This window comes from Chrysemys picta, chromosome 10 (genome assembly GCF_011386835.1).
Source record: "Chrysemys picta bellii isolate R12L10 chromosome 10, ASM1138683v2, whole genome shotgun sequence".
NCBI classification, from domain to species: Eukaryota; Metazoa; Chordata; order Testudines; family Emydidae; genus Chrysemys; species Chrysemys picta.
In genome coordinates, this window is record NC_088800.1 from 80,783,661 (window position 1) to 80,807,455 (window position 23,795).

Consider the following 23,795-nt stretch of genomic DNA (forward strand, 5'->3'; position numbering starts at 1 on the left):
TTGGGGGAGGGGCATGTTCACTGTCACTGTTACACCAAACCATGGTACAATTACACCAGAGTACAGTGCCCAACACGATTGGGGGGTGGGGGTCAGATAAGTTAGGGTTACCATATTTTGTGCCTCCAAATGGAGGACACTCCACGCGCCCCGGCCCCGCCCCCAGCCCCGCCCACGCCCACGCCCCAACTCCGCCCCTTCCCCAAAGTCTCCGCCCCCTCCCCTGCTTCCCGCGAATATTTAATTCGCGGGAAGCCTGTAGCAGGTAAGGGGGAGTGTGGGGGGAGGAGGCGCGGCCCAGGCTGGCCCCCCGGCGGCTCCAGCCTGGGTCAGCTCGGGCCCTGGGGTGCCGGCCCCGGCCCCTGGCCGACCACCCCCGGCCCGCCCAGCACTGCCGGCCCCCGACGGCCCCGCGCACCCCCCGGCGGCCCGGCGCACCCCCCGGCTCCCGGCTCCGCACCGGCTCCCGGCCCCGCACCAGCCCCCGGCCCCGCGGACTTCCCGGCCCAGCGGACCTCCCGGCCCCGCGGGCCCGGCCCGGCTCCCAGCCCAGCGGACCCCCCCGGCTCCCGGCCCCGCGGGCCCGGCCCGGCTCCCGGCCCAGCGGACCCCCCGGCCCCGCGGACCCCCCTGGCTCCCGGCCCAGCGGACCCCCCCGGCCCAGCGGACCCCCGGGCCCCGCGGACCCCCCCGGCTCCCGGCCCCGCGGCCCAGCGGACCCCCCGGCCCCGCGGACCCCCCCGGCTCCCGGCCCAGCGGACCCCCCGGCCCCGCGACCCCGGCCCGGCCCCGCACCGGCCCCGGCCAAAGAGGCCCCGGCCGAGCCCTCCCGATTTTCCCGGACATGCCCGGCTTTTGGGGATTTCCCCCCGGACGGGGATTTGAGCCCCCAAAAGCCGGACATGTCCGGGAAAATCCGGACGTATGGTAACCCTAAGATAAGTAGCACCTCTGATCTCTGGGCCTGTAACTTATAATCACTTGAAATCTATCTCTGGAGTTAATAAATCTGTTTTCTATTTTACCTAAAAACGCATGCTTAGAGAATCTCAGCTCAAGGGTTGTTGCACGTCCACTAGCCGTTGTTGGCGTGGCAGACTCATTAATGAGCATGCACGGTCCTAGTTCATGCACGGTCCTAGGGAGTCTTGAGCAGGGTAGGATAGTCTCTTTCTGGGGGGATTTGCTGGTGCCGCTCTCTGTGTAAGGCATGAGTGGCTCTGGGAGCATTCATGCAATTTAGCTGAGTGTGGGGTCTCCACATGCTGGTGGTTGAGTGATCGCAGCACCTGGAGGGGTTTGCTGCTGGTCACTGGTATTGCATTGTGAGAAATGGCCCAGGCTGGAGCGTTAAGGGTGCACAGCGGTCCCACAGGTCCAGGTTTTACCCTGGGGAAGCCCATCACAGGTGCCTAAGTCCCTTGGACCAGCAGTTCTTAACCAGGGTTCTGCATCCCCCAGGCCAGTTTCGGGGGGGTCTGTGAATGCATGGGTGGAGTTGGGAGGGGTGTTGTCCCTCCAAACTGCAGTGCCAGACTGGGATAGTCCTGGGGGCAGCTCCGCATCCCCCATTTCCTCCACTTCCCCCTCCCAAGGCCCTGCCCCGGCCATGTTTGAAGGTGGGAAGCTGGAACCAGGTAATGCGGGGTGATTGCTCTTCTAGCTGGTGGCTTGGAGTGGACAGCCACGGCGCTCCCTCATCTCCCCCTGCTGGTACCCAGCTCCCTTTGACAGCACAGCCAGTAAGAGCCACCCTGGGCGGGTGGACCTGGCTCCAGGGCTGGCAGAGCCCTCGGAGAGCAGTGACCGCAGCCCTCCTGGCCCAACCTCTCTCCCTGAGCTACCCCACTGCCCACAGATAGGCCCTACTTCAGTGGTCCACAAACTTTTGAGGGTTGTGCTCTCCCCTTACCCCTTCCCATGCCCCCTGCCCTCCCCCTGGAGCCAGGGCTGGGAGTGGGGCCACAGCTTCGGGGGGGAGGGGGGGGGCAGGGGGCAGGGAGGGAAATGTGGCCAGGGGTAAGGAAGCTGGGGGGTGCGTTTGGGGCTGGTGACCAGGGTCTGAGGCTGGGGTTGGAGCCGGGAGCAGAGCTGCAGCCAGGCTGCAGTGGGGGCCAGCAGCTAGGTCCCTGGCCGGGTGTGGAGCCAAGCTATGGCTGGGGGCAAGGCCGGAGCAGAGCTGGGGGGTGGGGCAGGGCTGGGTGGCAGTTCCTCCCCGCTACGGTTGCCAGGTCTCCAGTATTCAACCATAACGCCAAGGTCAAAAAGGGACCCTGGCAGCTCCCGTCGGCACTGCTGACCGGGCCAGTAAAAGTCCGGTCGGCAGCACAGCCTGGGCCCAGGGCTAAGGCAGGCTCCCTACCTGCCTAGGCTGCACGCTACTCCCGGCCGTGGCCACCAGGTTCCTGTGGTCCCTAGGCACTGGCGCAGCCAGGGAGGTGCCACACACTGCTCCCACCCCTGCAGCTCCCATTGGCCAGGTACTGCGACCGATGGGAGCTGCGGGGGGCTGGGTTGCCTGCGGATGTGAAGGCAGCACACACTGTGCATAGCTGCCTGCCTGCCTATGCACCTAGAGGCCACTGGGACCTGGCACCCGCTTCCTTGGAGGTGCAGTGAGTGCCGCCAGGACTCCTCACCCCTTCCCGCATCCCAACCCCCTGCCCCAGCCCGGAGTCCCCTCCCGCAACCTGAACTCCCTCCCAGAGCCTAGACCCCCCCCTCCAACACCAGAACCCCCTGCCCCAGCTCTCTCGTGCACCCCAAACCCTTCATCCCCAGAGCCCGTCCCCCCACCCCCCTGCTCCAGCCCGGTGAAAGTGAGTGAGGGTGGGGACGAACAAGCTATGGACGGAGCGAGGATGGGGCCTCAAAAAAGGGGCAGGGCAGGGGTGTTTGGTTTTGAGTGATTAGAAAGGTGGCACCCTATACACCACCCTCCATAGGGGCTGGCCTGGGCGCACTGGGCCCCCACCCCCCGTGAACATACCTCCTCGTGCCCCCAGTGGAGGGGGAGCACGCCTCACAGTTAGGGTACCTCAATCTCGTTACTCCCCTCCCTGCAACCTGAGCTACTCCCCTGGCCTGCACACAGCCCCAGTTCAGTGGTCCCTAAACTTTTGAGGGTTGTGCCCCCCCAACTTTCTGTGCCCCGCATCCCATCTCCCCAGAGCCCTGGCCCAGAGTGGGGCCACGGCTCCGAGAGGCGGGGGGTGGTGGTGGGGGGGACGGGCCGTGGACAACACCAAGGGATCCAAGGCTGCGGCTGCAGTTGGAGGTAGGAGCAGGACTTGGGGCGGGGAGGGCGGGGGAAGAGCTGCGAGTGGGGGCAATGGCTGGAGGCAGTGCAGCTGGGGGCACGGCTAGAGCAGAGCTGGGGGCAGGATCGGTCTGGGTGGAACGCCCTCTTTGGGGGCTGGCCTTGGCCTGCTGCACCCCCCCCCCCCCAAAACATTATGTCTTGCCTGGGGGGGGCACAGGGGGGAGGAACGTGCCACACAGTTTGGAGACCTCTACCTAGTTACCCCACTCCCTACCCCCGAGCTACCCCACTGCCCATGCACAGCCCCTAGCTACCCACTCCCTGAGCTACCCCCTCTGCCTCCACGCAGCCCCTAGCTGCCCCATTCCCTGCACCCCGAGCTACCCCCTGCCCACACACAGCCCCTAACCCCTCCCTCCATCTCAGACTACCCCCTTGTCCGAGCACAGTCACTAGGTACCCCGTCCCTGTACCCGCAGTTACTCCCCTGGTCCGCCCACAGCTGCCCTCTGCCTGCCACCTTGAGATACCCACCATGCGACAGAGCTCCTAGCTACCCTCCCTCCCTGCACCCTGAACTATCCCCTGCCAGCCACACAATGCCCCTCTCTACTCTTCTCCTGTCATCCTGAGATACGCCCTCTGTGCTGCACACAGCCCCTAGCTACCCCCTGCCTGCCCCCTGAGCTACACCCCTCACTGTACACAGCCCCTAGAGCCCCTCTGCCTGCACACCCCCCCTTATCATTTTTGAGTGTGCCCCCTCCCGCCTGGATGGCCTGCTAAGGTGAGTCAGGGGTGGATGTGGTACTCCCTCGCCAGGGCCCCACCCTGAGGAGCTGGCCCGGGCACTGCCCCCCCATAGCCAAAGCATGGAGCCCCAGCACCGTGCAGGGCTAAAGCCCTTACTCCCCTCTCTCTTCAGCTTTGGTGAACATCAGTTAGAGGGAAAGATGTCGATTAATGACACTGGTTCTCCCCACCCCATCCCCCATTAGTCAATTAACACAGGCTAAGAACAATGTTTTGATTCCAGCTATAGCTTCAGTGAGACCAGCAGTCCTGGCCGCACGCCTAGAGCTGCAAGAATGTTGCTGATGTGAAAATTCTTGCATTTGCTGTATGTTTATGGTGATTGTGAACCTTGAAGTTAATCAAGCTGGTTGGTTTCTGAAATAACAGGATAATGATCTTTCCACTGGGCTGTGTACACACTGGCTGTGTCATCTTCCTGGGAAGGTTGGGCAGAGTCAAGAACCTCTGAGCTGACAAATGGGTTGCTTGGGATTAAAGCCAGTTAGGAATAACTGTTTCCTACAAACAAGAAGCAGAATTTAAGAAACAAAAAGACAAAGTTCTGCAGTCCACACCCTGGGAGCCAGTGCAAGAGAAGGCCCATGGTTAAATCGCTGCTCTTATGTCCAATCCAGTTTTAAAATAGTTAAACATCAAGACAAATCAGGTTCTCTCCATTTTACAAAAATAGCTCTTATTGAGTTTTAATGCTTATTGCCATTTTTACAGATGTTATTGACAAAAATACCCAGGTACTAAATATACATAAAACCAGAACCTGCAGCCAGGTCTGAATATCAGCTGTGGTTCTTGTTAAAATGCGAACACCTTGGTTCAATGGAATTACAACACACTTCCTTTGCCTTTTTTATTTTTAATTTCTATAGTCCCGTCAAGATGTCCAACAATAACCTAGGATAAAATTAGAAATACAGTAATTCCTTTACAGTAAGATGTTCACTAAGAGCCAAAGTCAGTAGCTAAAAGATGCACAGATGGTGCTGCTCTTCTGGTGCATGCTCTCCTTGCCATGGTATTGGCAGACTATTAGGACTTCAAACTGGCTACTTCAGGGTTTCACAGCGAGGGAGATTCTGTAAACTGTCTGTTTCCTGCTTAACCACACACTAGCTGGAAGGTTAGGATACAGAGAGCAGTAAAGCACTTCGGAGGGGAGGAGACAGGTCAGAAGAGCTTGTTCAGGATAAAGCACCCTCTCTGCTTGGCCTTACATCTTTAAACAAAAAATAAAAGGAACTTTGCCTAAACATCATCATTCAGTGTGCGCTTTGAGACGATCCCTGTGTCACTTACAATTTTGGACAGTAGCAGATTTCTGGACCAAACCTAAAGCGTAGTTTTGAAGTTAGGCTATTAAGAAGATGGAATGACATAAATCAAATAAGAGTCCTCCGCAATTCTCTGTTGTAGCATAAGTCATGAAGTTCTTCAGATCCAGCCAAATCTACTGAGGACGAAGTGGTTTTAAAAAGTAATGATAGGAGTGATCCATAACTAAGGTTAAGATGTAGTAACCACAGTCACATGGCCTAAGATTTTTTGTTGCTTCTTTGCCCCCCTAATCTACGGAGATGTTAGGTGGGACCTACAGAGATTATGTACAAATTGTTTTTGTGTCTCTGGAGTCCCAAACATCAAGACGTCTATTTATGGCAACATCCAAGATAAAGTCCAGAGTTGCAGGAGTTCTGTCACCCCGTTAGTGTTAAGGCTGGCACGAGGGCACTGACTGGTGTACTCTGGTTCCTTGAGTTACACTGAATTAGACTTCAATTTGCAGGCTAGGTTCAGAATGGAGTTGGGAGTCCGGAGCTCTATCCGGAGGCAGAGCACTGCCCCAATTACATGCACTCTTAGGCGCACAGTCTCACAGCAATTCAAAAGACTAAAACTAGAACTCAGAGTTAGTCTGAGGGCAGTAAGAGGTTGAATGGTGTTTCACTATTCACATAATGCGCATGCTGAAGGCTCAAAGAAAACTCTCTCGGTTCCTTGCATGTATTCGAAGGCAGCAAGTGAGGCTAGGCATTCCTGGTTAGTTCCGAGACTCTGAAGAGGTTGGGCTGCGGACCGTCGACATCAGGTGCGACTTGTATGTCTTGCTCAGGCCAGTCATCCAGAACTTGAGGAGCTTGACATTGTCTTCCTCAGCCGCCCCCAGAATGCTCAGCAGTTTTTGAGTGTCCTCCTTGGGTCGACTGTCCACTTTGGTGAATTTAAAGAGGACCTTCACTTTACTGCAGAAACAAAAAATTCCTGTCACTAGCAATGCATTAGTACACATTATGTTTGAGATATAGGCATAGGCAGCACTGTAAGTTTCTTTCGTACCCAGTATCCCATTCTGTGCAACAAGAGGAACATCCCAAAAGGAGCTCCTCTTATGCTCAGAGGTTTGGAAAAAGGAATTGGACATAATTATTAGCCACTTCCAGCCCTGATAATATTTAGCAGTTCTGAATTTTCCCTTTGTCTTCTTTCCCATTTTAGCCTTTATGCCTTCCTCCAAGCCACCCAGCACACTTGGAACAGCCTCCCACTGAATGTGCACATCCAACTCCCTCCTAGCTTTCAAATCATGCTAAAAACCACACTAGTGCCATGAATTATTTCACCCAATTGTTCGGTCTTCCACTGTAACCACTTGTGCCTTCACATGCAGCGCCTGTGGACAGCACCATGTTATCTGTTTGGCACAGTACCTGCTGTAGATCTTAGTGGACATTCAGAGCCCAATAAACATTTGCAAAGTGCTTTGAAAATGGAGACAGCTCTTGAATCCTCCTGACACTTTTGGGAGGTAAGCAAGATGGGTCTTGTAGACAAGCATCACAATTGGGGAGATTGAGGCACAGAGGTTAAAAGAGACTTGCCCAAGGCCACCGAGGGAGTTAGTATCAAACCTAGGATTAGAACTAGGGCTCCCTATCTCCCAGTTCTGTACTCAGATCATACTGCTCTCCAGAGAGCGGGGCTCAAAACTAACATCAAAGGTCAACTGGCTACTAACTGGTCCTGTATAAAGTGATGAACATCAAGTTGGTTATCCCACCAGTGTCTCCGGAAAACCCTTAGGAGAATCTTGATGGGATTACACTAACAAATATCTAAAGCTGTTTCACAGAAACAAAGCAGTTGCCTCTTACTTCATCCACTCCTCCTTCAGGCAGACAAGGCACTGATCCACAACGTCTACAGAAAGATTCTGATTAGTCAGAGCAGCTTCGATCTTGTTCAAGATAGTAGGGCCAACTGCAAGCACAGGGAGAAGGGTCACAAGAGGAACAACAGATCATCCACTTTTAATGCCTTTATCAACCGTTAACATGGGATGCCTACACTTGTCTAGGGCTCAGTGGATTACAGCTCAGGCGCACAGAACGCCTCTGGCCCCTTTCAACTCTAGTTCCAGAGCATTAATCTGCATGCACCTTTTCACCACTGCTCTGATTCTGTGCATTAAAGTAGTAACCTCCCTCTGAACAGAGCCAGAGCATTGAACAATGGCAGCAAAGCTCATCTCAGTGAAGGCAGGATTCTTAAATGACTAAATCAACCCAAATCCCTTCTTGAGCCAAGAAGAAATTCATGGGTGTTACAAGAGGAAAGATAACAGCCCTCGGCTGCTCCCTCGCCTTCCACAATAGAACGGATGTTCTCAAAGAAGCCGTATGGAACTGTACATATGCTAGTAGGATCCTCCAACGACAGCTGGGGACCTGCAGCTTCTGGAACGCAGTACGGTCTTCTTCTGCAGTGCTGTTGAGAAATCTCTGTTTTAGCTCTCTTACACCCACATCCGTAAAGGAGTGATGAGAGGAGAGAGGGGATCAGTCATGTACCTACTCTTAGAGCCTATGAAAATAGCTCTTCTCAATTAAAAAAGGACTTCTCTGAAAATACTGAATGCACGGTCTACAAAAGTGCCTTGGGGTCATACCCAGTCCAAATGACTGGGCCCACTTGGAAAGAGTAGTTTGTAGGTAAAATTAAGCTCTCAGCATGGGAGTATTAGGCACTTTTTAAAAAAACAGGTAAAGCTGAATTTAGTCCTTGTAGTTCACAGTCACAGGAAGTCAGTATCAGATACTGGAGCTAGATCATTTTATCGTTATCTGGCTGACTAGCAGATTAGACTACACTCAACGAGGTAAGGGAAATGACATGTTTCAGAGCGCAGAGTGTTCACCATGGATCAGGACAGTATCTCCCTAGATACATTAGTGTAGGCCAGGTGAGTTATAGAAGATTCTTCCTCTTCTCTGAAGAACATTAGACAACCTGCTGAGCTACTATGGCAAATCCTATATAATTAACAGCATTTTAACAGCCTGCTTATCTAGAGAAAACCAAGTTCTCCAAGACCATATTTGTGTACTGACATGGCCTTGCATACAGACTCTCTTAGCAGCCAGAACACAAGAATAAGCCCACACAGCCAAATGCTGATGAAAGAATGCTAACAGCTACAGATAGAGATTCTGTTCCGGCCACAATGGCCTAGGCCTCTCCTGACAGAGTTCCACCTTTCCAAAGCACCCACCTCGGTCTGCTGCCACAGGGCTCCCACTGGTGACCACAAACTCGTACTTGCTGAGGGGCTGCTCATCATCAAACAGGACCGGGTAGAGGCTGCACCGGGTGGCAGTGCGGACTTCCACAATGACAGCAAATTCTAGAGTGATGATAAACCCCCCAGCACATTAAAACCAACAATCTCTATGAAAAATAATATATCAAAATATATATACTCTGTGCTTCAGAAGGGCTAATTTCCCCAAAGTGGAGGGAAATTGTGAGCGAAACTGATCAGGAGGAAAAGTTTAGACTGCAAAAATGTGAATGAAAATTGGGAGTTCTTTGAGAAGAATGTATTAGATGGCCAAATAATCATGATTCCACGTTCAAGAAAGAGGACAACCTTCGCTAAAAGCCCATTTGCTTCACTGACGAAGTGAAGGCAGCAATTTGAAATATAACAAATCTAGATGGCAATCGATATAAATTAGAAATTATGAAATGTAAAAAAGCTAAAGACATCGAGGGGAAATATGGCTGCAGGGCTAAAGACAATAAGAAGAAGTTTTAAAACTATATTAGGAACAAAAGAAATCCTTTCAATGGCATAACATTACTAGACGGAAATGGTAACATTGTTAATGATGCAAAAAAGGCAGAAGCATTTAATACATATTTCTGTTCTGTATTTGGAAAGAAACAGGATGATATAATCGCATCATATGGGGATGATAAAGTACTTTCCTGTCCACTAGTAATGAAGGAGGATGTTAAACATCTACCTAGGTAAGCATTTTTAAAATCGGCAGGTCCAGATAACTTGCACCTAAGAGTCCTAAGAGAGTTGGCTGGGGAGCTCTCTGGCTTGCTGATGTTAACTTAATAAATCTTGGAAATATAATAGCAACCACCTGCACCCCCGCTGTAAAAAGAATTAATTTATGGTAAAAACCAACACCCAGCTCTGGCCAAGACTTTACTCCGTTCTCCGTCTTTTAAACCTTTTGCTCACTAAGGCTTTGATCGAACTTCCATTGAAGCCAACGGAAAGACTCCATTTGACTTGAGTGGGCGTTGGATTGGGCCCATACTGTTGCTGTACTTGTTTAGGACCCCCATTCAGAAAGGCTGACATAGCCCTTAGATGGGCAAAGTTTAGAACACCTCTAGGTTAATGTCTCACACAAACCCACCACACACAGCAGATTGTCACAGATCTGTGTGTGTGCATATGAACTGAGTGCCACTCTGGCTGGCTGCAGTGTTTGGTCCATATACAGCAGTATTAGCCTCTTATTAACCAGGAACTGGGATTTCTAGTCATTGAGCCCACTGCAAGCAATGATCATGCAATGTCCCTCAGCAACAGACCGGGTAAGGTCACTTGGAAAACAGCACAAAGGGGCACTGGTTGTAGCTCATTCAAGGATGCTGGGCTTTAGTTGATAACTCTTTGCCTTCACAAGGTATTTTCTTTAACATGGACAACAGGGAGAGGAGCTGGTTCAGGAGCAGGCTCTTACCAGATGACAGTATGTGGGGTGGGATATGCACATGGGGACTGAGCCCCAGGAAGTTACACCGATATGCCTCCTCATAGCGGTCACTGTAGGGGATAATCCGAACACAGCCTACAGGCAGCATGGTCTGCAGAAGGAAACAAATACGGCAAGAGAAGCTTTAGAACTAAATAGATATGGGCTCAGGTTCACGTCCAAGTTTCTGTCTCACTTGTCAGGCTAGGGGCACCTCAGAGGGCTGCTAAGGCAGCTTGCACTGATTCTGGGAGATGGAAGTATCTCACTTGGCTTGAGAGACTCCCTTCGCACAATACAATGCTGAGCAGGGAACCACTCCCAGCCCTCCTTGGCTTAGAGGCTGAAGGGCTGCAATATGGAGCCTTCAAAGGGGAAAAAGTCTCCTAGAAACCCTTGGAATAAGAGAGGTAGTACCCTCTTTTTCAGTTCTACTCGGTGATGTTTTCTTCATTGCTCAGAAGAAGCCCGATTATTTCAAAGAGATCGGTTCTCTTGCTGCTGGTTGTTACACAATAGCAAGACACTAATTACCACAGGCCCTACATAAACAATAGAAGTGCTGGGTTTTTTTAATTTAAAGTTTTGGTAATAAAACAGCATTTTTTGTTTTAAACTCTAATAGAATTTGGAGCACATTCCCCACCAGATTATATTTTAAGAGGCAGGTCAATTTGAGGGCCTAAACTATTAAATAACTATGCAAGAAGATGCAACAGGGAGATGAAGAAACAAGTTCTTACCCGTAGGATGTCAAAGGCAGACTGGACGAGATCTGCATCTCGTGCTTTCCAGATGACCTGGTTCCCCATTAATACATGCCACGCCAGCATGCGGAAAGCTGATGCCCCCAGGACCTGAAACAAGATAATCCTGAGTTTACTTGGATATTTTACTACTTTCCTTCACCATTTTAATCCACCACAAGCATGTCTACAAAGCAGCCTTCTAGCCATGTTACTGATTACATATTGGAAATGCTAGTGAACTACTACCACTAAGTCTACTGCATCCAGCACAAGTCTAAATATGTATTTTAGCGTTGGTGAAAGATGCTAGACTGACAGCCTGGTGGGGATCTTGTATTAATTTAGATGGAATATATGGGCTCAGAGTTAAAGGTGTTAATATGACCCTGTCTCTGTCCAACATTAAACAGTTGGAAACAAGGTTCAGGGTTTGGTATACAGAGACCTCAGCCTGCTTAATGCCATACCAAACACACGATTAAAAGTAATTTTTAACCTTCATTAAAGATACAGAAAGGAAGGAAAACAGTTAAAGGACTTGAAATGTAAAGTGTTAAGTAAGGCTTTATTTTAACAATATCCATTGTTCTCTCTTTCACTGCAAAGTGCCTTTAGAAGGAAAAAAACCCTTGTTTGACAGTCTTTTAGATAGTATTAAAAATGGTGATAACTGTCTTTTGCAGAGGGTGGAGGGGAGAGGAGGTAGTTAGTTATGGGCTGGAGTTGTTGTTATTGCTGTTGTCAACGTCTCCTTTTGTTTCCTAGAAGACAAAACAAGAGAAACCTACACAAAAGGGGAAAGAAGAGAACACCACAAATAGAAAATGAAGCTTCAGCCTCTGGTGTTGACTTTCACTTGCAATCTCACTGCTGGAAAATAACCGGCACAGCACACAGTCTTATCAGCCACTCGGAGACCTGTGTTGCAGTCTTAGCCAGGCTTTTATTAAACAGAACGCAAAAGGAGAGGGATAGGAAAGAAATGAGATGAGGAAGGAAAAGGGACACACAAGGAGTGAGGGGAGACAAAGTCTCAAACCCCAGGGGGTGTTTGGGAGTCAGCTGGAGCCAGTGGAAGTGATGATGACATCTGCGTTCCCCTCTCTGGCCCACTCTGGTCAGGTCTTTTGGGATCAGAAAACCAACGGCCCAGTGGTGTTACAGTAGATCCGGGGATCCCAGGAGACAGTGGCAGCCATGCTAGTAAAACTGACTGCAGCGGTTGTTGTCAGACAGCTTTTTCTTCTGCTAATTTCCCCGAAACATCTTTCTTTTTAAGAGCACCAAAAAAGCAATGGGTGGAACAGCCAATCCCCTCATTATTTTGTTCAGCTATTAGGACTAATTTCTGACACACCAATTCTGGTCCATTGATTTCTGCTCCCACATTTTGCCAGGCACATTTTAACACAGTCCTTAAATTATTTCAGTAGGCCTTTTGATTTGGACTGAGTCTCCCTTTTGCCCCTTTTCCCACCAACATTTGGTGTTAGAGGTTATTGCGACATTTTACAAACTTTCACTCACTTTTTACTGTTGCACTCATAGTTAGGGTCAATTTATAGGCCCAATCATCACAGCATGACTTCAGCCCGCTGTCTCAGAGCAAACACAGTTGCACATACTTCCCTGCCAACATTCCTGACCACAACCTAGGATGAAATTCAGTTCTAACCACAGGTAAGAGAACAGCTCAGTTCCCAGGGCCATCCACGCACTCCTTGGTCTCTCAGCTGAGGCTGCCAACAAATGGGCCAATCCATGCCAACTGTGCTGGTGGTTTGGGCACGACAGACACTTGCTCATTTGGAACAGGACTGAGACCTAACACTTCATACAGGCCAAACTGCCAATACATGACAACTTTCAGTCACTACTGACCTGTGCTGTGTTCATACTACTGGTCCGGGGATGAAAATGCCAAACCCCCGTTACCATTGCCCCATTTGCCAACTTTGACAGGTGTGGAGAGCTGTGTGTTAATCGACAAACAATATTCATACCATTGTAAGTGACCTGATCAGTGAACTAAAGTTTCTGTACAACTATGGAGGGTTATTAGAATTTCTTCTATGAATGTATTGATCTAACTTAAGCGGGGGCTGTGGAAGCACAAACAGGAAAGCCCCACAATACTCCTAGACAAGCTTCACTAAGCATATGCCTGGAAGACAAAGGGGCAAGCTGTGCGCTTCGAGGATCCTGTCCCCAATGAGTTATGAGCCTTGTCTTGCCAGGCTGGGAGGCTAGAGAAACAGTCTACATTCAAAAGCTTCTCTCAGGGAGACAGGCTGACAGAGAGACTCGGGGGGCGTGAGGGGAGGGGATCTAAAGAAATCAGGCCTTCCCAGATTCTGGGAAGCCTGAGGGAAAAGCTAGACATACCTACAGTCTGCTTTATAATTTTTCAGAGGGCTTTTCTCTTAAATGTTTTTGTTTTAACTAAAGAATACTTTGCTCTAAAGAGGTTGGTTTGTCGCTGTATTAAACCACTGTCATGGCTCTCAGAGGGAACAGAAGTGCAGGGCTGGACATAAATCAGGCCTGCGGAGGTAAATCATACCTGACACATAGGGGACTGCAACTCAGGGCCTGATCTGTGAGAGAATAGCGCAATTCCTCCCTGAAAGACAAGTGACGGCTAGATGCTGGAGACCTAGAGTGGACGCACTCAGACCAAGAGGAGTTAGAAATGCAGTTCTATATAATCGTGACACCCCCCTCCCCCCCCATGCTTCAGAGGCCAGACAGTTTTCAAGTTCTTTGCTGACTCCTATTTGAGCAGCATTGCTGACATTCAGAGGTAGATAAAACAGGTACCAGGAAAGAAAAACTGAGTTTAGACCCCAGAAGAAAAGCATGTGTGTGTGAAAAACAAAACATGGCTGTAAGTAGCCATTCTCTTCTGAAAAAAGGCTTTGCCGGCGCATAGGTCAGAAAGCACCCAGCCAAAGGCTCCAGTCCTCTTTTCCTACCTGTCTCATGTGCCTGAGGGACCGGAAGATGGACAGCCTTCTGGAAGCTACATTCCAGCTGCTGCAATCTGACATCAGAGATGTGTCTGTTGGGCATTTAGTTAGCTCCCGCCCTTCTACAACATCTGGCTGGGCAGAAGGCTTCTCTTCTTCTCCCTCTGAGCCATCCCAGCCTTCTGACTCTTCTTTCAGGTCTCCAAGAGAAGAGAAAGATCATTTGTTATGTTCCCTCCAGATACAACAACTACCCCAGAGCTCAACTTCTGATCATCTAGTATCGTTTCACACTTGACTCGCTATGGCCAATTTTGGGAGGGAGGGGAGAAATGGGTGGGCCTTTTCATGATAGTAGTATTTGCAGCTTATTATGCAAGCTAAGGTAATAAGTAATCAAACCTCATGCTTCAGTGCAAAAAAAGACAACTTACTTCCTGACTCTTTGGTGTTCTCCCCAGATAGAACACTGCACAATTGGCCAAATACACTACGGAGCTTTCTGTATCCTTCCTTTGAAGGGACCCGCTGCTCCTTGAGGCAGACTATGCAGACACTTGAGTAGATGGACTGATGAACTAAATCAATGTTTCTATATATTTAGGAAGTTTGTGAATAGTAGGAAAGGGGAAAGCCTCATGTCATGCAATAGTAACCTCTCTTGGCCAGCCAGACACATTAGGTACATCCCAGCTAAGAGGTACAGATATCATGGTAATGCAAGCCCAATATGCAAATAATGAATGCACACAGAGAGACCTTAAACCTCCACAGGACTTATTTTCACATCAGATTTCTTTCCACATGGGAGGACATGAGTCATTAGGCAAGTTGTATCACAGGATGACAGAGGCAAACAGTGCTTACGCTGTGGATGCAATGAGCAGATGTTCACAGTTTTCCCATCCAAAGCATTCTGAAATGCTCTCCCTGCTCTAGAAGCTTGGAGACTCACCTGCAAGTTTTTCCATCTGAACTAGGGTGTCCTCTGTGGGAGCTCCCTCCAGAAGCTTCTCCGTGAGTCGGCTGCCACAGGCTTTCAAAAGCCTGCAGAAGTGAAGAGTGAGAGGGGAGGGGGGGGAAAAAATCAGCATTCATCAATCCTGCTTGCTGGGGGCAGAGCTGTCAGCATGAAACCTGGCAGAGTAAGTTTACCAAGAATCAGGCTACCACTGAGATGTAGCTCATTTGAGCTTTCCTTCAATTCCCCATTTTGTAACTACTAAAACTTTTCACAATGGACTGGGGCACCCAAGGGCATTGGAAAGAAAGTATGTTACTGCAGCATGCCAGCCTATTATACCCCTCCTAAAAAAACCCAAAACCATCACATCTCCAGGAGTACGCCACTCTCCACAGCATCTCTCCAGAGGAGTCTGATGTCCGAGTCTGGCATTGGCATAGCTTACTGTGAAATTTCACTAACGCACATCCATTTGGCACGGTAAAACATCTTGTACTGTATAGCACAAGGTACCAGGGCATGGCAGAGTTAGACTGTTCAACACAACAGAGTTACTATTGTCACAAGTTAGGTGCGAGATGGGGTGGGAAAGAAGAGCTCTATTTCCTCCTTCCACTTTTGTCTGACGCTTTGCAGAGCCTCTCCCTCTAGATCCGAAAGGCTAATAAACATGATTCCCACTGCAGCCTGTCAGTGCTGCTCCTGAGTCGGCCAGAGTGTCTGCTGTAGAGCGATAGGTAAAGCAAGGGACCAAGAAGGCTGCTGCATCAACATGCCCAGTCCCTGCTAACTCTTGGGATAGAGCCCCACATAGTACTGGAATACCAACAACTTAGATGCTCACTCCACGTCCCCACTATTCTAGGATGCTGGGAAATGTCTCTGTTATTCCAACAGATGGTATAGGCCCCAGAGACATAGAGGACATTACCAAGCAAAGGAGGTGTGCAGACATGCCCACAGGTTGTCATCGTTGGTCAGCGATGTCAGGGAACGGGCTGCATTACCATTCCTCTGGTGCAGGAAGGGGGTGAAGGCCGTATTCATGCGCTGGGCTCGCTGCGGGCACCCATACTGCTCAGCTTCAAACACCTGAGTTACAAAATAAAGACAGAGGACAACAGAAAAGACATTTAAGTAAATATGACACAGTGGAACAACTAGGCAGATGCACCTTGTTAACATGGAATAAAACCCTATTTCCCATCGGCTACAGAATCAAGCTGGCAATTCTTGGTCCATTGCTCTGTGCCTCTTTTCCCACCAGAAGGATGGACAAATTGAAAAATTTCCCTTTAGATCCAGGAAAGACGGAGAAGGAATGACATTATCACAGAGAAGGCTTGATTGGGCTGGTATATGGCAGTTTACCACACCGGCACCTCTCTCAAGCTGCTATTTTATTCTCCAGAACCTCAGCTTTAAAAGAAAGAAACAAATGGAAAAAAATAAAAAGTAAATCTCTAACATTTATGGTTGTGAAGAAACCTCAAAACAGAGTGTAACAGATGCAGAAATGTCTAAGTATGCAGCAACTGGGGGTACAATTTTCAAAAGCACCTTGTCCCACTGATTTCCAATGGGACTTAGGCACTTTTGAAAGTTGGATTTGGGAGCCTAAAGCACTTAAGTGATTTAGAAAATTTACTATAGGTCTGAAGGGTGTGAACTGCCCCATTCATTTCCAAGAGGCGTTATCTCAGATAACGTTAATTGTCATCGCTGGGTAACATGTGAGAAAGAGAGAAGAACAGATCTGCCCAATTTCCTGTGGGAGACACCACACTTCGGTGCCACAAGTGGGTGGCATTTGGGAGCTATTTTGCCTGCCCCAATCTGGAAGCAGCCAAGTCTAAGAAACCTAGCAGAGCCTCTAGGCGTAGTTAAGCCCCACCAAGAAGGAACCAAGCGGAATCTGAGTGCTCCACAATCATATTTTGAACATCTGCACAGTCTACCATGAGTGGCCCTCATTCCAATGTCTCACATGAGGCAAGTTTATTTTGTGGGCAGAGCTTGGAGGTATACCACAATTCTCCTTTCTTCTCCCCCCCCGCAGTTCAACCCCTTCTTATAGGGCAACAAAAGAGATGGGATCGAGAAGATGTGTCTTTCCTCCTGAGGCATCCAAAGCATGGATCCATCCCTATGTGCCCCTTAATCCCAACATCACCACCTAAGTTTCCCTTACAGCTCTAGTTGCGTATATTACTCTTTACTTCTCTCCCAAACTGTTGAACACGCCCATCCACTTAGCCTTCTTTCTCTCACCTGTATTTGTGTTCTCTCTCGAGCACACCCACCTTGAGCGCTTTTCCCTGAAGCTCGTCAATGATGCCTCGGATCTTCACCAGCAGGAAAGGCCAGGAGTTGATGAGATAGATCCGGTCCATCATAATAGTGATGATGCTGTACCAGCGCTGGAAGCCACGCGCCAGGCTGTCCTTGATGAAGAAGGTGTGGCTGAACACAAAGCCATGCTGCTCATCCCCAAAGAAGATAGGGCCTTCACGTCCCGGGCAGACCTGGTGGGAAACGGACATAATAGAACACATTGGCTCAGCACATCACTTAACTGAAATTACGTCGAGCTCTTCAAGCAAAGCTTTCCCACTTGTTAGGGTATTGCCTGCTGAGGCATGGGCAGCCCTTTCAGGAGGGTCACCTAACCTATAAGGTCTGATAGATGGAGCCAAACATCTCCGCTGCTGCCCCATGTACCTGGCACAACCTTCAGGTTAACTGGAACTTAAGAATGCCGCTGTATTCTGCTACAGCAAAATCGATGAAATGGATGCATGAGCTGGGGCAATCTCAACTTCTGTAAGGTTTTCCCTCCTTTTGTAAGAGGCTGTGTAAGTTATCTGTCCACAAAGGTCAAAAACAACATTTACTGATACCGAGCAACAGCCTGCAACATTACTACCGAGGTGGCTTATTTTGGAAATAAATAAGTAAAATAAATAGGGGCAAATACAAGAAAGTGAAAACAAAGCTCTGAGATCACAAGTGCCTTTGCTTCAGGTGAAGAGTAGGCATCCCAACATTAGCAAAGGTTCTCTCCAGGAACAGATCAGATGATGGAGGGACAAAGTGGGTGAGGTAATCTCTCTTACTGGACCAACTTCTGTTGGTGAAAGAGACAAGCCTTTAAACTACACCAGTGGCCTCCAACCTTTTTATGCCCAAGATCACTCAGTGGTTTGAGCATTGGCCTGCTAAACCCAGGGTTGTGAGTTCAATCCTTGAGGGGGTCATTTAGGGATCGGGGGTGGGGGAAATTGGGGATTGGTCCTGCTTTGAGCAGGGGGTTGGACTAGATGATCTCCTGAGGTCCCTTCCAACCCTGATATTCTATGATCTCTATGATCACTTTTTTAATTTAAGGGCAACCTACCCCGCCCCTTCCCTGAGACCCTGCCCCTTCCCAAAAGCCCCACCCCACTCAGTCCATCCCGCCCCCCACCCCATCGCTCGCTCTCCCCCTCACTCACTTTCACCGGGCTGGGGCAGGGGGTTGGGGTTCAGGAGGGGGTGCGGGCTCTGGGCTGGCGCTGAGGGATTTGCAGTGTGGGAGGGGGATCTGGGCTGAGCCTGGGGCAGCGGTTTAGGGGGCAAGAGAGGGTGAGGGGTGCAAGCTCTAGGAGTTTGGGTGCAGGAGGAGGCTCTGAGCTGGGGGAGAGTGTTGGGGTGGAAGAGGGGGTATAGGGTGCTGGCTCAGGGGGGTTAGGGCTGGGGCGCAAAGGGAGACCCCCTTCCCCCGCGGCCCTGCACTGGCCACTTCCGAGAGCAGCACGAGGCCAGGGTAGGCAGGGAGTCTGTCTTAGTGGCAGCCACCGGAGATCGCAATCGACTGGTCAATCCTAGAGGATCTCCCAGTCATAGAATCATAGACTATTAGGGTTGGAAGGGACCTCAGGAGGTCATCTAGTCCAACCCCCTGCTCAAAGCAGGACCAATCCCCAACTAAATCATCCCAGCCAGGGCTTTGTCAAGCCTGACCTTAAAAACCTCTAAGGAAGGAGATTGTGATCAACCGGTTGGTGACACTGAACTACACAGAGCTCTTCTTCAGGTGTGGGAAATGTACTCAAAAGTGTCACAGCTAGATATAAAGGTGGAACATTAGTTAACATGTATGCTAAAACACTTATGCTAGAGAGCATTCGAGGTGAGCAGATGATGAAAATTAAAAATTAATTCATCATAGCTTTGAAATGACTGAAACTTTATATAAAAAACCTTTCAGGCCTTCTTTATGCATCATAAAGGGCAGAGACAAGTATTTTTTTCTTTTGCAGTCACCTTTAAAAATTCCTGCCAAATACTGAGACCCAGTGTCTTGCCTTGCCTTCCATCTCCAACCCCTTCCTGTGGCTGTGGAGGGGCTGACATCAGTGAAGTAGAGTCTTAGATCAGAAACAACATACACGTTTATACACAGATTTTCTTCCTGCATTTCATATCACTTGCCTCACAACTCAAGCTGCGGACACAGGCCTGACGCACAATGCTGAACAACTGCGGGTGGTTTGGGTGCTGGTGGCTGACATATTTGATTGATGTCTCTGTGTCATGGCTGACATATCCAGGGTGTCCTGCTGCAAGAGAGCGGCAACCCTGACCACAGAAAGAAAAGGAAAATCCAATAGTAAAGTAGGACACAACGATCTAATGTACTTATATGTAGGCCCCATTACCACAGCACCTGAATGACTAAATCTTCAGCATAGGTATCCTCACAACACCCCGGGGAGATAGGAAAGTATTTACAGAGGGGGAACTGAGGCACTGAGAGGCTGAGTGACTCGCTCATGGTCAGGAAGTCTGTGGCACAGCAGGGACTTGAATCCAGGTCTCCCAAGTCCTAACCACTGGACCATCCTTCCTCTCCTACAGACTCTTTCACAACTCACTCCGTCGCTGGATTTTGTATTTGATGCTGGCTACACAACTGGCCAAATTCAGCTGATGGTAGAAGCAACTGTGAATCCACTGACATACTGAAATCTGTCACCACTTGAGAGACACAAAGCACACTAGGAATAGCTTAATAAAAAAGGTACCAACAGTTAAGTGGAAGAGCACCAATGGGGACGGACAGACACACAGGTGAATACATCTTCCCTACAATTTTAACTGGATACAGAATTTTTTCCATTTCCTGTTTTATAATTTGACGTAAGTGTTGCTGCTGTTAATCGATGGTCAGGCTTTAACTACACGGATGGCTGCACATCAGTGGTGTGCAAAACAATTCTAATCTAATCTAGAGTTTACAAGGGTTTCGGGATCCTTTGTTGTTACTGGCACTGTGCAAGTATAAGCCATTTTCCGTGCACTATTTTTTCTCCCAAACAATAACATGCCCATCATTGAGAATCCCAAAGCCCATTAGTTCAGCAAAAGACACAGGGTGTCCATATACACACCTCACACATATCTGACTTCTTTGGCCCTGGACTACTAGAGTCAGCACTAGCACCTTCCGCTGGGCTGTGCGAGCGGATCCTGCTGCTCATCTGAATGCCACCTTCTTCATCTTCTGCCTGCTCACTTTGCCCAGGGCTGTCTCCATTCCCTGCGCCTTGAGGAAGTGGCGAATGCAGCACCTCTGTACAAAAGAGGGTGCGAGGGCCATGGAGCTCACAGAAATGACAGAGGGCAACAATGGCGTTCATCGCGATAGCTTAGCTGGATCCTCAGCTCTCCTGCAGGTGAGGGAGGAAGGACCCAATATCAGTATAATAAACAGAAACCAAAATATTCCCCCATTCCAATCGGCACCAGCCCGGATCTTTCCACTCCGGAGAAGCTTGGAGTCAGGTTCAGCTCTGCGGCCAGGTCACTTCCAAAGGGGCCTTGCAGGCTGCAAGGCACAGCTCTCAGCTGGGCTCTTTTCTCTCTAGGCAAGTGGCCGAGTCTAGTGCAGGATTCTCAGACCTGGGCAGGGCCAAGGCAATGGAGGGTTCAACCCAGGGGGGCTTCCCCACACTGCCCCCTGCCTCAGCCCGGACCTGCAGAGGCACTTCTAAGGACGAGAAGGGAATCAGCCCCCCTCCCCCGCCAGCACCCAACTTCTGTGTCCCGGGAGCCAGTCTGGGCTACTCATGGGGCACCTGTCCCCTAGCCTGACCCCCAACTCCCCACATGGGGGCAACTCCCTCCCCCCTGCTGGGACCTGGCCTGACCTACCCATGGGGGGCCCTTCCCCAGTCCCCCAGGACCTGCCTGACCCCCTGCCTGCCCACACTAGGACCTGGCTTAACCCCCCCACCCCCATGGGGACACCTACCTCCCAGCAGAGATCTGGCCTAATCCCCCCCTCCCTCACAGGGACACCTGCCCCCCAGCAGAGACCTGGCCTAACCCCCCCCCGGGACACCTGCAGAGACCTGGCCTAATCCATCCCCCCTCCCGGGACACCTGCCCCCCAGCAGAGACCTGGCCTAACCCCCCCCCGCTAGGACCGGACCGGACCGGACCCGACTCCCTCCCCGCGGCACCGGTGGGGAGGCTCCGGCCCGGGACCCCCCCCCCCCCCACAGCGAGGGGAGGGGTCTGGACACTCACCCGGCAGCTTCCCCGAGACCCCTCCCGTCCCGTGCCTCAGGGCGCCTGACACTGACTGACGGCCCGAACCAACACCATTCCCGCGGGAGGGGGAGCGATCCAGCTGCCGGGCCTGCACCATGCGCACTCGCCCGGCGGGAAGCGGGAGTGGCGGTGGGAGCGGGGCGGCGCGGGCAGACTGTAGCACTTCTCGGTCTCCCTCCTGCTGCCGTGTTTCCAGCCGCGGCCCCTCTAGTCTCCCCCCCCCCCACATGTCAGTGGTTCAGTCCGAGGCCACCCCGACTCACTGGCAGTGGGCTGAACCATTTCTTCGAGCCGGGGGGTGGGACTGTGAAGCCAGGACCCTGTGTCTTTTCACGCCAGGCGGGGCAGTGCGAAGACCGGGGCTAAGCCATCCAAGAACCGGGGTGGAGTGAGGGAGCAACAGCCCGGCTCGGTGCCGGGCTCAGGCTCTGGGTCTTAAGCAGCATCGCCCCACAGCAGCAGGGAGATGGTACACTCCACCAGGGCTGGCCTGTGATACACAACTCGTGCGTGTGGGCGGGGCTGCGCTGCGCTGGGGGGACTCGGGGCGGGGCCAGTCCCAGGGTTGCCCAGACGGGGGCGCTGTGCAGGTCAGTCTGGGTGCAATGCTGGCTCAAGGTGGGTGGATGTAATTTGATTGGTAAAAATCTAGAGAATCATAGTTCCCATGGTATCACCTGCTGCTGCAGGGGGGAGGGGGGGACCAGCTGCCCCTCCCAGCTCTGGGGCCTCCAGGTTGGAAGAAATATTGGAGCTATGGAGTCATGAGAAATGGGTGAAGACGAATTGGGTATCCTGGGCCACGAACAACGGGGTGCCCGCCCTGCCAAACCTAGAACAGTTATGTAAAAACAATCACGAATTTTTTTTTGAAACAACATTTTTTAAATGTTATACTTTGACCCAGGCACCTCCAACATGCAGCCCTCACAAAGTTAAAGGGTGGCTGTTGGCCAACTGTATTGTTAATGCACAGAACATGATACCTGGTTCATTTTTTGAATGTTACAGGTTACTATAAATGGAAGGAGTATTTCAAGTTGATTTCCCATCATTAAGGCTACCCTTTAGTGATGGGTATTTTTAGTAAAAGCCAGGGCCAGGTCACGGGCAATAAACAAAAATTCACAGCCTGGGACCTGTCCATGGCTTATAGTATAAATACCCTGACTAAATCTTGGGGGACTGCTACTGGAGGGGAGCCAGGGGGCTGCTGCTCGGAAGAGCGCCCTGGGGGCTGCTGCTCGGGGAGTGCCCCTGGGGGCCACTGCTTGGGGTGGGGGGGCAGTAGCACCCACTGCCAGGAGCTGCTGAGCAGCATCTGCTCCGGCAGCCCCCTGGACCGCTGCCGGGGCGGGGGGAAGTGGCGCTAGGGCCAACACAGCCCCAGCTGCCAGGGGATGCCCCGGGACCGCTGCCGGGGGATGCTGAGAAGCAGCTGCTCCGGCCGCCCCCAGGACAACTGCTGGGGGAGGGGGGCACAAGGGCCAGTGTGGCACCAACTGCCGGGGACCACCTGGGAACCGCTGCTGGGAGCTGCCGAGCTGCAGTTGCTCCTGCCGCCCCCGGGATCGCTGCTCATGTGGTCCCCAGGGCCAGCCACACCGGCTGCATGGGGCTGAAATGAAAATGATCTTGCATGCCGTCAATGTGACAGAGAGAGATGCTACTGAGCTCTGGATTTTTGCATAAGACACAGCTGTTCTAACGCTGTCTATGAGATTCCACCCAATTCAGTTCTGGTTGTGTGGCTGCTGCTGGGGAACAGAATCACTGTACATTCCAGAGATGTGTTCCTATCACTCGGACCATTGAAAGCCACTGCACTGCAAGATACCCAGGCCCCTTCAAGCTGTGATACTACTGGAAGGTTGGCAGGAAAGACCAAATAATCTTACTGGAAGGCACCTAATTCAGACTCGGAAGATCCTCTCTTCACTTGGAACATCTGAGAGTAACTAATGAGGTCATAAGTGTACTGGAGGCATTCATATGCCAAATTTACTATTTGAAGACCAACATTGTGACACTTGCAGAGCTATGTTGGTCAATATTTTGCAAGAAGCAGACAAATGGAGAAAAATTGCCACTGTCAAGGACTATTTATACTTGGTATCAAGGGGGTAAATTATCAAGCAATGGAATGGCCCCAAGCTGATCGAGGGCATCCAAAACTAACCTCTCCTATTGGCATGGATGGGTCTTGGAGGATATACTGATCACATCACTTATGTGTGAAATACTATTTACTCCTACATCAGTCCTTCAGCTAATCAAATGCTTTTGCCAAAGACCAGGTGCTCACCTTTTCAACAGTCTGCCTTATTGGAGATGTTTGAGTGTGGGATGGACAAGGATCAGTGTGACATGTCTAACACTGGTGCC

At 50.8% G+C, this 23,795-nt stretch overlaps 1 protein-coding gene across 2 annotated transcripts; it reads right to left on the bottom strand.

Annotated features, from left to right (window-relative positions):
• Positions 1-4,734: 4,734 nt before the first annotated feature.
• Positions 4,735-21,920, bottom strand: FLCN (folliculin). Of its 2 annotated transcripts, none has more exons than XM_005289029.5 (12): positions 21,387-21,920; positions 20,246-20,524; positions 19,287-19,433; positions 17,117-17,338; positions 15,745-15,905; positions 14,805-14,896; positions 13,856-14,049; positions 10,875-10,988; positions 10,120-10,243; positions 8,622-8,753; positions 7,225-7,330; positions 4,735-6,315 (listed from the first exon to the last, which is right to left on the bottom strand). In XM_005289029.5, exons 2-12 carry the CDS (start codon positions 20,492-20,494, stop codon positions 6,114-6,116), a joined length of 1,743 nt encoding a protein of 580 aa, XP_005289086.1. In that variant the 5' UTR covers positions 20,495-20,524; positions 21,387-21,920; the 3' UTR covers positions 4,735-6,113. The 2 variants fall into 2 exon arrangements, with proteins under 2 accessions (XP_005289086.1, XP_065416253.1); XM_065560181.1 differs by having other exon boundaries at positions 21,674-21,897.
• Positions 21,921-23,795: the final 1,875 nt, after the last annotated feature.

What these genes read in the sequence shown, in the direction of transcription:
- FLCN (XM_005289029.5), bottom strand. Translation starts at nt 20,494, where the DNA reads ATGAACGCCATTGTTGCCCTCTGTCATTTCTGTGAGCTCCATGGCCCT. An exon ending in TCCGCAGCTTGAGTTGTGAG is followed by an intron (nt 17,339 to 19,286) that starts GCAAGTGATATG and finishes GTTTCCCACCAG; the next exon opens with GTCTGCCCGGGACGTGAAGG. An exon ending in CTGAAGGAGGAGTGGATGAA is followed by an intron (nt 6,316 to 7,224) that starts GTAAGAGGCAAC and finishes TTGTTTCTGCAG; the next exon opens with TAAAGTGAAGGTCCTCTTTA.